We start from the raw sequence: 17313 nt of genomic DNA, 5'->3' as shown, positions 1-17313 counted from the left end.
TTGGACTTCCACGTGAAAGACCAACACAAAGTGGTGCACACGTGAGAAGTGGAAGGAAAATCATACATGATTCCAAACATTTTTTACAAATAAATAACTGCAAAGTGGGGTGTGCGTAATTATTCAGCCCCCTGACTCAATACTTTGTAGAACCACCTTTTGCTGCAGTTACAGCTGCCAGTCTTTTAGGGTCTGTCTCTACCAGCTTTGCACATCTAGAGACTGAAATCTTTGCCCATTCTTCTTTGCAAAACAGCTCCAGCTCAGTCAGATTAGATGGACAGCGTTTGTGAACAGCAGTTTCAGATCTTGCCACAGATCTGAGGGGGGCGAATACTTTTGCAAGCAACTGCAAGTGTGGGGGAAGGCTGAGTGAAGTATTTCTTTGATATTGTTTTTCAATAAGCAGATGCAAATATTTACTCCTCTGTTATGTTTCTGTACATACAGACTGGGCGTGCCAAAAGCGATGCACTGCAGCACAGCTTTCTTGATGAGGAAGAGCAGCTGTGCTGTGATGTCAGCTTCAGCTGCCCAGCATGCACACCTGAAATGTTGGCGGTTTCAGTTGATGGTAACAGAAAGCTATATCACTTTCAGCAAAAAGAAAGGTGCTCATTGTTGATGTTCTTTGTGTTTGTGTTTGTGTGACATAATAGTTTTTACTATAGTAACCAAACGACTGTCTTCTGCAAGATGACTACTGTTAAATTAGAGTAAATGGAAAATCTTGTCATTTACTTTATAATTTCTTGCTATTTTATTATATTTGTTACATGTCGTAGACACGGGGAAGAGGCACATGTGGGGATTCCCAGTGGACAGCAGCACGAGAGACTTCAAGGAAGGCCTCCAAACTGGATGAAGAGGAGATGGAGGTCGCTGTGTGTCGACATGGATTGTGTCTTTTGTGTCACTTTCACTTCAGGGACGGCAAACTGTGGCGTGTTTCAGGAACGGTTACATGCCCGACAACTACACTTCTGAACAGGTCCAACTTTTGATTTGCACTCAGAATGATTACATCAAAGAGTTTAGTTAAAAACACTAAATGAAACCTGCAGACTTGCTTAAAGTGATTCGTATTCATGAGAAACTGGAGCGTCATTATCATTGAGTTTATTTCTTTCCCTGCTAAGCAACACCAAGTCTAGCCCTGATTGGCTGATATAAGTGACCACAGACCTGTCGCTGTGTGAGTTTGAATGGGTGATTAGAGACCAACACATGTTTGTTGCTGCTCCATGTTTTCTGCAACATTGTGTGTAGTTACTGCAGCTGTGTATGCATTCTGCTGGCAGGAAACAAGTGAAAGAAAACTGGCGAGCATCCTGGAAGGAAAACTTAATCGGACATAACAAGTTAAAACAGTTTGCAAGCTTCAAGCCAAACTGCTGAATCTACCGTCCAGGTTCTCCTTGATAGCGTGACTCTGTGTTGTTCTCCTTCATTCTTCTGTCTCTGTCTGTCAAATCTCAGCGTATTATAAACCAACTGTTGTCACCCTCTGCTGCTCAGTGTGCTGGCTGTTTTCTCGAGAATCTCAACCACAAGAAAGTTTATACGAACGAAGCTAAAAAACCTGTGACAGTTTGTGAAACGTCATTAGCAGCAGTGAAATAAGTTAGTTAGTGAAATGATAGAGGCTATTTTATGCTGGAAAAATTCTTCTAGCACAAAGTGGCCCAATAAACGGAATTTTTTAATACAGAAATACATCTAATGATAAAAAGCAGAGAATTCATTGTCTGTTTTCCATTGCAGAGCTGGGATGCTCGTCTCCTCATGGAGCGCTCTCGAGCTGTGAAGTGTCCAGATATCAGCGCTCACCTGGCTGGTACCAAGAAGGTTCAGCAAGTGCTCCCCAGGTACAGGATTGGTGCACATGTTGTTTCCTTATTACTCACACAGTGGTAACTGCTTCCTTTGTACACAGTTGAATATCTTCTTTTAAAGCGTAATGTTGCTCTAGCTGTGCTCACTGTGATCCTGAGCTCCTGTTATGTTTGCTGCAGGGGATCCAGCGGAGGATCACAGTGACCCTCATCCACGAGAAGGGCAGCGAGCTCCATTGGAAAGATGTTCATGAGCTGGTTGTAGGTGAGCAGCCTGCCTTTAGGGTCTAGTCGTGCTATACCTCTGTGTAGAAAACAAAACCCCAAAGCACCGAAACAATGTTTTATAGTGTTTGTGTGCTTTTGATAGAGGAAGACAGGACAGAACATCATTAAAGGGATTTGACTTTGTGAGATCACCCTGAAAACGCACCACTCGGTTCACTCTGAGATATTTTCAGTCTGGAAAGATGAATCTGTCGGGCTTCAGGCTGCTTCTCACTTTAAGCAGTTCATGCTGTAGCTGATGGACCAAAAATGACATTTGATATTTTAGACATTCAGCTGCTGACTCTGAAGCCAACAGGCTCTTGAGTGTGGATGATTGTGTTGGTACTGGATGCTGTGATCAAACAGCTGTTCTGATCTGTCTTCATTCATGCCTGTTGTTATTAAGCCTCCTAAGCTCCAAACCAGTAAAAGCAATCTTTGGAGGCAACACCCTTTTTAGTACTTTGCTGTATTTGTTTGTGATTGTGTGACACTGAACCACAGTGCTATGTATATCCTCTGTAACACTCAGACGTTTCCAGATCAGTGTTTCCCCCTCAGCTGTTTCTCACTATAGAGTCTTTCCTTTGTAACAATGAGGCACCAGCAGAGCATATCTGGCTCCCAGTCTGTGGCTGATAGTGCCCCCTGCTGTTAATAACAGGAACAGTGTAACCTTGGATGGAGCTCATAGTGATGGTCTGAAGATTGCTGCTGCAAGGCAGTAATTTGTATCCATGTGTGCTGTCTATTCTGAGCATATGCAGTTATGTGAGCTCTCAGGTTTTATGTATCAGGACATAATTAAAAACAATCAGGTCCTTAGTAGGTCTTAATATGAGGTAAATATAAAACATGAAGTGTTTGTGAGGTTCATCTGCAGCACCTTTGTCTCTGTGAAATGTTTGCTAATTTAACATTTTCCCTCCTAAACAGGAAGGAGTTTGTGGAGGCCTATGTGAATCATGCCTTCAACACATCAGTGGAGAGTCTGTTCCAGGAGTTCAAGCGAGGCTTCTTCCTGGTGTGTGAGCAGGATTTGGTGAGGCTGTTTCGACCAGAGGAGCTGCAGGGAGTGCTGGTCGGCCAGGACGTGCATGACTGGGAAAAGTTCAAACAGGTACAGTCAGCCAAACAGACACAGGCTGTAGTTTCACAGCTGTCCTGTAGCACAATAACTGTGTACTGCATACTGTCAAAAGCATTCAGTCGGCTGCTTTAACACAAATATGAACTTGAGTCACATCTCAGTCTTAATCCAGACTTTTGTATGATAGTATAATATAATAGTCAGCCCACCCTTCGCAGCTATAACTGCTTCCACTCTTCTGGGAAAGCTTTCCACAAGGTTTAGGTGTGTTTATGGGAATTTTTTGACTATTCTTCCAGAGGTGCATTTGTGGTGTCAGACACTGACGTTGGAGGAGAAGGCCTGGCTCACAGTTGCTGCTCTAATTCATCCCAAAGATGTTCTATCAGGTTGAGGTCAGGACTCTGTGCAGGCTAGTCCAGTTCTTCTACACCAAACTCACTCATCCATGTCTTTATGGACCTTGTATTGTGCACTGGTGCCCAGCCATGTGCACACATGCCCACACTTTACACTTGGCACAGTGCAGTCAGACAAGTACTTCTGGCAACCACCAAACCCTGACACATCCATCGAATTGCCAGTCAGAGAAGTGTGATTCGTCACTCCAGTAAACACATCTCCACTGCTTTAGAGTCCAGTGTTGAGATGCTTAAATCACTCCATCTGACGCTTTGCATTGTGTTTGTCAGTGTAAGGCTGGGATGCAGCTGCTCAGCCATGGAAACCAATGAAGTTTGGACATCTGTAACAACAGCAGACTGCAGATATTGGTGACTTAAGTGCACTATGAGCCTTAGCATCAGCTGACTAGCTGTCATTTCCAATTACTTCCACTTTGTTATAATATCACTAACAGCTGACTATGGAATATTTAATAGCGAGGAAATTTCATGACTGGACTTGTTGCACTGGTGCATCCTATCACATTACCATGCTGGAATTCATTCAGTTCCTGAGAGCGACTCGTCCTTTCACACATGTTTGTAGAAGTAGTCTGCATGCCTAGGTGCTTGATTTAATACACCTGTGTCCATGGAAGTGATTGGAACACATTAATTGAATGATTTGGATGTGTTAGGGAATACTTTTGGCAACATAGTGTATGCCTGACCTTACAAACTCTATGATTATAACAGTCATTTTCACTGTTTTCAGAACACAAGTTATGGTTGGAGATATCATGACCGCCACCCCACCATACAGATGTTTTGGGAGGTATTTGATGAACTAACTGAAGAGCAGAGGAAAGATGTCCTTCGTAAGTACTTGCTGAAGCCTCCATTATGATATGTTACTGAAATCACACTGTATCATATAAAACATTAGATTTTTCTGCGCTTTACCAAGATACATTAGAGAGCAGCATTGTTCTGATTAATATACTGTAAAGCTGCTTCTAGCTGGTGGACTGAGCCGCCTCACCTTTCACCTGGCTCACGTCACACACCTGGAGAGACTCGACCTCCACCTGTGTTGCCTCACGCGAGATGATCTAGAGGCTCTGAGTCAGTTGCTACCAATCTCACACGCCGGACACTAATCGCATGCTCGCTGCAGCAGTCATGTGACTCGTTGTTTTTCAGTCCAGGTGCTGCCCTCTCTCACTGCACTGACCGAGCTTGATGTGTCATCCAATAAGGAAGTGGGAGGTGTGGTCCACCTGCTGGTCTCCGCCCTCCCTGCGACACAAATGAGGCGGCTGCCATTCAACAGCTGCTACATGAGCAACGAGTCCTTCACTGCTCTGGGTAACACACACACACACACTTGTTTATTTATAGAAGTTTTCCTTCAAGTCATTCTCCCTGAATACCTCTTCCACCCTCTAGCCTGAAATGGTGAAAACTTTGTGTTTATGCATCAGCCCTGGCGGTGTCCTATCTGCGCACGGTGGATATTTCCTGGTGTAAAGTGGTTGGCGGTCACTTGGCGCTCCTGCTGGATGCTCTGCAGCCATCAGTCGTCAGCGAGCTCCGTCTTTGCAGCTGCGAGCTCACCACTGATGACATGCAACATCTGGGTAACTAACACACAATGACATTATACTTTTTCTTTTTTGGTCTGTAGTGGATCATTAGGCTGCATAAATGTATATTAAGACAAGTAAAGCCTGAAGGAAATTGATATTTCTTTCATTTATTTCATGCTGCCAGCATCTGTAGCTGTCGTATAAAACAAAACAATGAAACTATTCGGTGTTATTTTTGTCTCCATCAGAAACATTGTGAACAAAACAGTAAAGTGAACAGGCATAAAGTGATCAGTTATCAATGGGTCCTCTTCCTCTGTGCAGCTGCCGTGTGCAGACGGGGCTGTCTCTCCTCACTCCGTGCACTGGATCTGTCCTACAACAGCTTGGTGGGAGACAACGGTTGGTGCAGTCTGTTTGCAGCAGGAGGTCTGGGCTCTCTGGAAGACGTGGATGTCAGTTTGCGACCTTCAACCTCTGCTCTGTGCTCAGCCTGGCTGCCCGCTCTGCTCCGAGCTCTGCCTCAAATGCCGGCGCTGGCTCGACTGGCCATGCAGAGGTGGACAGCTGACTGTCAGGAGAGAGAGCAGCTGAGGTACTGTCTGAAAAAGAGGAGCGTCCTGCTGGAAAGGGATCCAGATTTACAAGACACATCATCAGCATGTAAAGGGAACAGTCAGGAGAGCCTAGAAGAGAGTCAGCCTGAGGAGATTGGAGCGGACCGCACTGGAATTTACTGTCAAAGAGCGACCCACTTTGTTGCTTTATTATTATTTTTTTAAGTCTCTGTTACCACAAGAAGGTCAGTGTTGACGTCAGCTGCATCACGTCTGATGTAAACTGTGTCACACGTGATGGTTTCAGGGAATACTGGGAACTTACAGAGTTAAGCACAGCTGGTGTGGGTTATCATATTTGTCGTCTCTCACCTTGGCTGCAGGGTCTGGGTCTTTCCAATGCAGCAGTCCTAACACTTGAGACACACATGCCGAGAAGTGGGGATACCTGGAAATGGACAAAGGCTTTCAGCAGAGTTTTAAAGCAGCTATTCAGGAAAAGAGCTGTGAATTATCTGCATACCTTGTTAGGTAATCAGCTATTTTGGGGTTCTTTAACAAATCAACCAAAAGGTCGACTGAGTATTTTCTCGTCAGAGTACCTTCACCGTTCACGATGATGTTGAGCACAAGCTGGAGCGTTTGATGGATGTTCTTTGCATCAAAGAGCTACGAGGAAATCCCAGAGAGTAGAGACAGGATATTATGTGAATCAGCATGAATGTTGTTTGTTGTTCAACAGATAAAAACAAGAAGAGAAAATAGAAACAAAGTAAAAAAGGAACAATTGTTTCTGCCGTTAAGAAAAAAAAATTGAGTCATGGCAGAGACCTGCAGAAGTCTTGAGTCTCATTTGATGACATTTTGTCAGATTGCCTTGTAATTTAAAAAAAACAAAACTGTTTTTTGAGCAAAAGTTCTCCAGGTTTTTTTGGAGTTCTTTCAAAGTTTTCTTATTTTTGGACGTTAGCTGCTTTTTCACTCTTTTTCAGTCCAGTCTGTGCATCTGAACATTTACAGAAAGATTTCTTTGTTTCGTCTTTAGACACTTTGTTAAACGCAGATCCCAGCAGAGTTCGCCTACCTTCTCTCCAACCTTCTCAGGTTTTGTGGATATTATACATGGTTATGCTGAGAATATGTCGGCTACTTTCCACTGGAAATGCCTTTTGGTTAAACTGTCAGCGAGGAATTTGCACTGTTACATTTTTATATAACTTTAATGCAAAAAAAACAGCTGCTTGTTTAAGTGAAAATACACTGATGGGGTTTTTTTCTATTCATGAACAGGAGTGTGATCAGTTTAATAAAAGAAAAAATAACCATAACCAAGATATGAGGGGAAATCTTGGACAAATACAAGCAGACTGGAGCAGCCAGCGTTCAAAACACCGACGTTCAAGGTAACAGAAGGTTCCCGAGCCACATCCACCCAGCTGGTTTCTGTGTTTCTTGTGTATTTGTGTACACTGTGACTTCATGGCTGTCTTGGGCTCCAGCTCTTGTTTTGGTGTCTCATTAATTTGATTTAATGTCCTGCTTAGTGATAACATCACTCTTGGCCTCCCTGCACTGGCTTCCAATTGAATTTAGGATTCATTTTCAAGTTCTTTTATTGGTTTTTAAATCTTTAAATGGTCTGGCACCTGCTGAAGCCCTATGTCCCCACTCGTTCGCTCCGGTCAGCTGAGCAGCTGTTGCTCTCAGTCCCCAAATCACGGCTGAAACTGAGAGGAGACCGAGCGTTCTCTATCGTGGCTCCTAAGCTTTGGAATAATCTTCCTCTTCACATTAGGCAATCGACATCAGTGCTGGTTTTTAAATCCAGATTGAAAAAGCATTTTTATTCACTGGCTTTTGACTCAGTGGTTGACTGACTTGTATTTTATTGTTTTTCGCTATGTTTATTATTGTATCGTATTTATTATTCTTATGGTATCTATTATGTTTCTATTGTTCAGCAGTTTGGTCAGCCTTGTGTGTTTTTAAAGTGCTATATAAATAAACAATGATGATGATGATGAACATAGTAACGTGTGTTGGGTTGCTCTGTCTTCAGACTCACTGTCAGACTGATTAGACAGTGAGTCTGAAGGTGAGAGTCCTCACTGCCCACGCCTGTCTTTGGGTCTGACCAACACCGTTTCCTGTGTGTCATTCCCCCCTCGCCTTCCCCCCATCCGTCCTGTCTGCACTGACCTCTCCAATAAAGACAAAAGGCCTCATTTTCTGAAACTCTTCCTATCCCATCACCTTGCGAAGAATCACTTCACCATGTTGATTAATAAGGACGGTGGGAATGGTTTGAAGTCTCGTCACAGAAAATGTGCCAAAGGCAAAGAATCTGAGCTTGAAATAAAATGAAATGAAAGATCAGCCCCACACAGGGGTTAAATTCAGATGGAAACTCTTATCACACAAAGAGAACAAGCGAATAAATATATCTGAGTGTGGCCCCTCGACTGTCACAGTGTAGCTGACATTTGATCTTATCATGTGTTAAAGCTATTTTAATTACTGAAGAGAACCAGTGTCAAACTCAGCCCAAGTATGGTTGTACGTTAATCCTTAAAGCAACAACGTTTTTAAAGTTGCAGCGTCATTTTTACACCACACCTAAAATCCCACTAATCGTCCGGGCTCTTCACCCTCTGACCACACGCTGGGGTATCTAACACCACATGACCCAAATGGAAACTATGTCAGCTGAAAGAAACCCATCGAAATGTGCAACACTTAAAACTTTGCCTGATTGGAGCATGGCTTCAAATACAGCCCTGAAAACAGACAGGCGGTCGTTGGCATTTCGTTACAAAGTTTCCTTGTTCAAAACTTCTGCTTCATTATAACAACCGAGTGACTGGGATCTACGAGCTGAGCTTGTGTAAGATGTCTGACACTGGAAGCCCAGGTGAGCGGCCATGAAACATGTTTAAAGAACGGCAGCTGTTTTATCATAATTCTGTGGAGAGCTTCATCCTAATGAGGGCTCATGTCCTGAGCAGGGATGCAGAGGAGGAGGAGGAAGGTGCTGGACACATCAGTGGCTTATGTGCGTGGAGAGGAGAACCTGGCCGGCTGGAGGCCCAGAGGAGATAGCCTCATCCTAGAGCACCAGTGGGAGCTGGAGAAGATGGAGCAGCTGCAGGAGGTGGGGCCTTAAAAGATTCATAAAGAAATAAATCTGTTTAATATCATTGAGGGAAAAATGACTTTTCAGCTCAAAGACCAAAGTGCTATTCTAAAAAGTTTTTTCTTAGAGTACAGACTTTACATGACTAACCTCCCCTCTTCTCCCCACCTCACATTCGCCCCCATCTTTCGTCCAGGTGGAAAAGACCCGTCACCTTCTGGGAGAGGCGGCTCCCGTGGGAACAGCTCCCACCACCAAGTCCCTGAGTGAGTCTCTGTCCCCCAGCGTGAGCTCCGGCACTCTGTCCACATCCACCTCCGTCTCCTCGCAGATCTCCAGCACCACCTTTGAAAGCGTGAGAAGGAGCTGGCCACCAAGGTGAGAAAAACGTGGGCTTAGTGGGCGTTCTTGTTGCTGTCTTCTTCCTTCTCTGCTCGGAGCTGATCGGTCTTGTTCCTGTTGTGTTGTAGTGCCTGCACCTTCTGACACACACCTTCAATACTGAATACAAGCAGCTGGTGAACAGCATCAGTGACTGCAAGGTGAGAAATAATACAAAGAAATAAAAAAAATAGCCTTTCTGTGTCACATCAGGGAGTTCCTATATTGACGTCTACCTCATCCTGCTGTTGTTTCACTTCAGCTTTCTCTCATCTCACCGATCGGACGTGATCCATCCGTGACGAGCTTCAGCAGTGCCACCCTCACCCCTTCCTCTACCTGCCCCTCTCTCTCGGACTCGCGCTGTGGCTCCATGGGCCAGAAGTAAACATATTTTTAGGAACATTGACCTCGATCTGCAAACGGTTATTGACAGGTTATCTATTTGATTCTAACTTGGTGTGATTTGTGTTAAAGGACCCCTGAGAACAGCTCACGTGCCTCCAGTCCCTCCTGCTCAGACTGTGAAAACTTCCCGATGGTTCCCACTCTGGAGACCTCCTACCTTGCGCGGGCTGCAAAGAACGAGTTCCTGAACTTGGTGCCTGATATTGAAGAAATGCGACCAGGGTGAGTAATGCCATATTAACCCAAATACTGTCACTATGACATGTGTCTCACAGACCAAATGTAAGTCGACACTCATGTTCTCTAGTTCAAGCAGAAATGATGTGGATCGATTCAAATTCCTGAGCCTGGATGATTTCAGCTGGAAACAAACCAACTCTGCTTCTTCCTCAGATAATTCAATTCAATTCAATTCAATTTTATTTATATAGCGCCAAATCACAACAAAAGTCACCTCAAGGCGCTTCATAGATACAGAGAAAAACCCAACAATCATATGACCCCTTATGAGCAAGCACTTTGGCGACAGTGGGAAGTAAAAACTCCCCTTTAACAGGAAGAAACCTCCAGCAGAACCAGGCTCAGGGAGGGGCGGGGCCATCTTCTGCGACCAGTTGGGGTGAGAGAAGGAAAACAGGAGAAAGACATGCTGTGGAAGAGAGACAGAGGTTAATAACAGATATGATTCAATGCAGAGAGGTCTATTAATGCATAGTGAGTGAGAAAGGTGACTGGAAAGGAAAAACTCAATGCATCATGGGAATCCCCGGCAACTATGCAAGTTGTAAACAGTTGTAGGATTAAAGATTATTGAATGTACAGAATGATTATTTACACAGAGCTATACAGTAGTGCAGTTAAGATAAGTGAGGGTGTAGATAGTTTCTACAGAGGCTATATAAAGTGCTAGTGGTTGTGAGTGGTGGTTCAGTCCATGTTATTATTGTGTTTGAGGGTACAGTTGTCCATTGTGGGTGTGTGTATGTTCAGTCCATGAGTTAACGTGGGTCAGATGTCAGGAGGCAGAGTTCAGGAGTCTGACAGCTGTGGGGAAGAAGCTGTTCCGGTACCTGGTGGTCTTAGTCCGGAGGCTCCTGTGGCGCCTCCCAGAGGGCAGGAGGGTGAAGAGTCCATGTGATGGGTGACTGGGGTCTTTGATGATTTTCCCAGCCCTTTTCAGACACCGCTTCCTGTAGATGTCCTTTATGGCAGGAAGTGGTGCTCCGGCGATGCGCTGGGCAGTTTTCACGACCCTCTGCAACGCCTTCCGGTCCGAGGCAGAGCAGTTCCCGTACCAGACTGTTATACAGTTGGTCAGGATGCTCTCGATGGTGCAGCGATAGAAGTTCACCAGGATGTCTGAGGACAGGTGGTTCTTCCTCAGAGTCCTCAAGAAGAAGAGGCGCTGGTGAGCCTTCTTGACCAGCTTGGAGCAGTTGGTCGTCCAGGTGAGATCCTCGGAGATGTGGACTCCCAGGAACTTGAAGCTGCTCACACGCTCCACAGCCGTCCCCTTAATGTGGATGGGTGGATGTGGGTCAGCATTCCTCCTGTAGTCCACGATGAGCTCCTTGGTCTTCTCGGTGTTAAGCAGCAGGTTGTTTGTGTCGCACCACTCAGCCAGACGATCCACCTCCTCCCTGTAGGCGGCCTCATCGTTGTCACTGATGAGGCCAATCACCGTGGTGTCATCTGCAAACTTAATGATGGTGTTGGAACCATCAGCAGGTCTGCAGTCGTGGGTGAAGAGGGAGTAGAGGAAAGGGCTCATCACACAGCCTTGTGGTACACCGGTGTTCATTGTGATGGTAGATGAGCAGCGGTTATCCAGCCGGACATGTTGGGGGCGGTTGGTCAGGAAGTCCAGTAACCATTTGCAGATGAGGGAACTGATGCCCAGGTCTGTCAGTTTCCTGATGAGTTGTGAGGGGTGGATTGTATTGAATGCTGAACTGAAGTCTATAAACAGCATTCTGGCGTAGGTGTTGTTGTTGTCCAGGTGTGAGAGGACAGAGTGCAGTGCGATGGAGACTGCATCCTCTGTGCTCCTGTTCTGGCGGTATGCAAATTGGTGGGGGTCCAGGGTGGGGGGGAGACAGGATTTGAAGTGTGCTAGGACCAGCTGCTCTAAGCACTTAGCTATTTACAGTTCATAACAAGAGACAAGGCACCATTTCTCTCCTTTGTGTTCCAGTCATCACAGCAGATTAAACTTTTAAAATATTTGCAAATAGTATAAAGAAATATATAAAGAAGTAAAACAGTAATTTATTAATACTTAGAAATACTAAAACTTACATTTGTCAGCAAAAACTGCTGCCATCTGAACCGAAACGTTACAAACCAGCTTACCCACAATCTGTGTATTTTTCTATGCTGGCTACTTAAATTGGCATCCAACAAGCTATTTGCTTTAATCTTTTATTAGACAAAGGCTGACTGGTTAGTTCAAGCTTCAACTGCATCCAAAGGACTGAAAATGTTTTAACACAGTGACTGAACTTGATTGAAGTCTCCGTAGTTTGTTGAATCTGTTTCGAGTGACTTATTTTCACAATTCCAGGAATTTTTAAAAGGCACCAAAAAGCATTACAACGCTGAGCTCGAGTCTGTGGACTTCAAAGGAAATGCAGAGGAGGCCAGGGTCCACATCAACAGCTGGGTGGAGAAGCAGACACAAGGTAAGCATAATGTAACTTTAAATGATCTCCACTGTAAATCCTTGGGGATCAGTTGTGTTGTGTTCAGTTGAGACATTATTACCGGATTGTCCACCGTCCACATTATTTTCTGTTTCCAGTTCTTCCAGTCTAATTTCTATTCAGTATTAAGCAGCACTATCTCTGGGTTTTACTGTTTGGTTTCATGCTATTAATAAAACCATCACAGCAGTATGTTGCTGTAAATAGCAGGCCAATTCTTCTATTCTTATTATATTATGTGATGGGTACTTCTACTTTGATCACTTGTGTCTTTAACATATTTTTATTTTTCAGGCCCATTTAGGATTGGCTGCTATTGATTCTATATCTTTATATTATCTTAAGTGCAGCAGGAAATTCATTCATTGTTTTTATAAAAGCGCGATACAAATACAGGCCATTTATAAATCTACCATCTATAATAATAGGATACAAGGACTTTCTATGAGGGTTATAGGACTGTGGTGCCACCTGCTGGAAATGAGACAATCTTAATCCCATTATTTTTGTAGGAGCCATTTTTGGGTTGATACCTCATGTTGCCGCTAGAGGTAACCTTTTTAAGTTTTTTCTTTTTTTTTTAAACTTTATTTAACAAACAATGAGTATACAACATACGAACAGATGAAGTATACAAAACAACAGAACATGAACACAAAAAGCCAAGAGTAAAAGAAAAAGGTAACAATTATAAGAATTCACATACATGTATTGTTTTGAGAGCCTTTGTGTTGGTGGAGTCTGATATTGATTGTATGTACATTTCCACATCCTTAAAATAATGACAGAAATATGGTGTTTTGTTAGTAAACTTACATTTATGGATAAAAAATGTAGCTAAAAGTATGAACAAATTCATCATAAAAAACATTTCTCATACTTCTTGGGGAACTTAAACAGAATAAAACATTTTCCCATCGTAAAGAAAACTCCCTTAAAATATGGACAATAACAAACCTGCTAAATTCCTTCCAGAATCTCTGTGAAAAAGAACAGTACCAAAAAAGATGCGTCACAGTTTCTGGATGATCCCCACAGAAAGTACAATTAGTATTTATGTCCCTTTTACATTTGACCATGTAGTGACTGGCTGGATAACATTTATGTAGAATTTTAAATGAGACTTCTTTCACCTTATTTACAATCAAATATTTATGGGGGACCATCCAGACTGTCTTCCACTTGATATCTGGAACATATCGGTTCCAATAAGATGTTATATATGGGAGAGAGACGATATCTTCTTGGAATAACTACGTATTCTCTTATTGCTGTTACCAAGTTCCTGTGAAAAGCAGATTTTTCCTATTGGTGACTCAGCTGGATCAGGGAGAGTGACTGAGGCAGATATTGAGCTGTCAGTGTTTTTATATAACATTAAAGTCCCTGAGGGTGTGGCACCAAGCACCACTGAGGATTCCACCTTTTTAAGTTCCTGTATGGTAGGTTTATGTAAGGTATTTAAGGTGGACGCACGTAATCAGCGTCAGGTGTGTTGTTAATCATAAGAAGGCAAAACGTTTGTGACCGCTGCGCTTTTATCTTAAAATGTTTGGAACAAAGACCAAAAAGGACAAGATAAGTACTGCTGGAGTTATTGGACTGTTTAATTAATTCATGCATACCAGAAGCATCGCGTCACCCCCGCTAACAACCACCTCAGTGGCTTCAAGCCTACGCTTGAATTTTTGTTTTTTGTTCCCTGTTATACTGATCATAAAGCTTTTTCCCCTTTTTTTAAAATAAAAACCATCTTGCTGTTGCCCTGTTTTCTGATTTTATAGCTGAAGATGTTGTACAGTAACTAGTGCATCTTTGGTAATAGTTAATAGTTTTCATAAATTCTTTTTACCAGATAAAATCAAGGACTTGCTAAGCCAGGATGCAGTGGGTAGCCTGACGAAGCTGGTTCTCGTGAATGCCATTTACTTCAAGGGCAGCTGGAACACGCAGTTTAAGGAGGAGAAGACTGCTGATGTGCATTTTCGACTGAACAAGGTAACAGTGCAGAAAGGCAGCATAGGATGGTGCAGTTATACTTTGATCTGTCATACTACAAACGAGCTGTGGACTTTGCTGAATGAGAACATAAAGCCTGGAGCTCTGAGGGGATAAAATCGTGCTTTTAGGACGATCACTTTCCAACTTTATGCAGTTATGCAATGCAGTTTATTATTCATGTAATATCCAATAAGTTCTCAAATAAATCTCAAACAACAGCACATCACAAACTTCGGCTAACAAGAACAAGTTGTGTTGTGACGTGTGCTCTACATCCAAATCCACTCAATGGCTGGAATAAAACCATGACAGAACTTTTTGAGATCATTTTGAGACTAAACACAAAAAACATTTCTCTTGTCTCCCCTATTTTTCAGAACGACACTAAGCCGGTGAAGATGATGCAGCAGAAAAGTAAATTTCCTTTTGCGACCATTCCTGAGGCCAACTGCAAGGTAACATCCATCACTTTCAGCTTATTACAGGATTTCACCAGCATGATCTAAAACTTGTCTTTTACAAATATCAGCCTAAATTTCTAGATTAGGAAGTCAGATCATCTTTGATGGAGTAATAAATAAAAACAATGTTTCTGGACAGATTCTTGAGATGCCGTATAAAGGAAATGACCTCAGCATGCTCATATTCCTGCCTAATGACATAGAAGATGATACCACAGGCTTGGAAAAGGTAAGATGCACTTACCAGTACTTTAATGTCCAGTTTCAATCAGACAAGCTAGTGACACTGTATCCACACAGCTGGAGAAGGAGCTGACCTATCAGAACTTTGTGGACTGGACTCGCCCAGACATGATGAGCCCCAACGAGGTTGATGTCAAGCTCCCTCGATTTAAGATGGAGGAGAAGTATGACTTGGAGAAAATCCTGACCAACATGGGAATGGAGAACGCTTTTGACATCTACAAGAGAGACTTCTCTGGTGAGAAATATTGCACCAATGAGACACACTGAATCAATTATACAGTTATATTGAGAGCACAAAAACTGCAAAACATCATCTGTTAAAGAATAAAACACAACTGATTTCTGGGCTCTTCATCTACTAGGAATGTCTCCAGCAAATGACCTGATAGTGTCCAAAGTTGTCCACAAGGCTTTGGTGGATGTAAATGAAGAAGGAGCTGAGGCTGCTGCTGCCACTGGGGTTGACATGGAAGTCCGCTCTATAACGATTCCCGCTGAGTTTGTTGCCGACCATCCCTTCATCTTCTTCATCCGACATAAACCCACCAAGAGCATTCTCTTTGTGGGCCGGTACTGCTCACCCGAGTAAACACGAGCTGACATTGACATGAATTAAACATAAAACATTATATACAGTATAAGATTTTGTAAGGTAAACCTAGTTCATACAAATGAAGTAAAGAAAAGTTATTAAAACAAAACGTGCCTTGCTGTTTATTCTTTCAGTGTCCCACAGTAGCACATTTCCTGCTAGGAAAATGTCAGAAGTCACATCATTTCTGTAAATTGGGAAGTAACTGTAATACATCAAGTCACCTCTGTCTCTTGTTACCAGGACTTTTTAAAATGAATGGTGCAACATGGAAAGAGGCCCTACACAAGAGTTTAGCTTTGAGCTCAATATGCGATGATCCTTTCAGCCATGACATCTCTGACATGGGAAACCAGGGAATTTGATTAGAAAATGGTGAAGGATTTTCTTTTCAGTTAGAAACTGGATTTGTGTAACATGGTGGTGAAAAGCCCCCAAAGAAAGCAGCATATGATCAGTCGCTATATTGCATTTAATACAAACGTCCTTCGTGTATCCTTTGAATACAGAACAGATCATTTCTGATATCTATGAGTAAACCCAACGAGCACGTGTCCCAAAAGACCCCACAGTGTTTTTATCTGGCTTTTCCCTGACAGTTAGTGGACACTGACAGATGTGTGCTGAATATGAAAGGAAACAAAAGAACTAAAGAAGGTTTGCAGTGTTAAAAACAAGAACTACATGAAGGTTGTTTCATCCTGCTGTAACTTATGACAGAAGCATCTTTTGTTTGTTTTTTCATTTATTTACACAAAGACAGATGTTGAAATAACAGGAGTAACAGTTTAATTCAATTGAAATCGGTCCAATCGTCTATAGTGAAATTATTGTTTTTCATTAGTTGGCAAAAGATGGGGGTTGTTGACGGCAATTCAGTGAATGCAACAGGGGAGGACGCCAGTTTGGATGGAGGGGAATCAGCAGGACAGATGAGATTTTGTTTAGGAGTCGAGTAGTTGTGTGAATGAGGAGAGGAGAGCACATTAGACTGCTGAGAGACGGGGAGGTAGTCAAGCACTGACCACATGTCTTCTTGGATTTCAGCAAAACAGATGGGCTCATCTCGGTCTTGAAATAATTCAACTCGGGGTTGAACTGATGCAGTTTGAGAGGCATCTACAGGAGAGGCAGGGGTGGGTGAGGGCTGCTGAGACTGTGCAGTGATGGGGAGGGGGTCGAGCTCTTCCAGCACTGACAGCAGTTCTTCCTCACTGTCTGCGACAAAGGCTTCCTCTGTCTGGAACTGAAGGGCTGTATGCAGAGTTACACACTTACTCTCTGTCCCACCACTGCATTTCCGGCTGCACTTCCAGGGATGTTGAGTTCAGCAATGACCTTTGGCCTCTGCTCTTTGAGATAGAGCATGAAGGCATTTGGCAGCTTCGTGACGTGTGGCCCATCTTCATCCTGAATGTGTTCACTGACAGGTGTTGCCAGCTGTGGTGGCTCGTCTCCCGCTCAAAGAGGACAAAATAGAGAACAATACAGTGTTCAGCTGCCTGGCTGTGCTTTACACACAGCCCTGCTCTGGTACACACACTATGCCGGCCTTTGTACACTCTCTCCATCTAATGATAGAGAGGAAGGATACATTCACTACTTCTAGCCTCCACTATTCAAATTGAGTATTTTCACAGTGTCCTAAAAGCTTCCCGAAAAGCC

The 17313-nt window shown here is 43.3% G+C and overlaps 1 protein-coding gene and 1 long non-coding RNA gene across 2 annotated transcripts; both read left to right on the top strand.

Annotated features, from left to right (window-relative positions):
* Positions 1–4999: 4999 nt before the first annotated feature.
* On the top strand, positions 5000–7753 carry LOC143418925 (uncharacterized). The gene is made up of 2 exons (XR_013098875.1): positions 5000–5218; positions 5492–7753. It is a non-coding gene; the product is annotated as an uncharacterized LOC143418925 (long non-coding RNA).
* Positions 7754–8613: 860 nt separating this feature from the next.
* LOC112433831 (leukocyte elastase inhibitor-like) lies at positions 8614–15757 on the top strand. The gene is made up of 12 exons (XM_076885371.1): positions 8614–8635; positions 8730–8797; positions 9054–9212; positions 9501–9622; positions 9716–9868; positions 9922–9928; positions 12210–12327; positions 14204–14346; positions 14727–14804; positions 14950–15039; positions 15111–15291; positions 15419–15757. The coding sequence occupies exons 1-12, from the start codon at positions 8614–8616 to the stop codon at positions 15643–15645; spliced, it is 1368 nt and encodes a 455-aa protein (XP_076741486.1). The 3' UTR covers positions 15646–15757.
* The last annotated feature ends 1556 nt before the right edge of the window (positions 15758–17313 follow it).

This window comes from Maylandia zebra, linkage group LG6 (assembly GCF_041146795.1).
Source record: "Maylandia zebra isolate NMK-2024a linkage group LG6, Mzebra_GT3a, whole genome shotgun sequence".
Lineage (NCBI taxonomy): Eukaryota > Metazoa > Chordata > Actinopteri > Cichliformes > Cichlidae > Maylandia > Maylandia zebra.
This window is presented reverse-complemented; position numbering and strand designations above follow the sequence as displayed.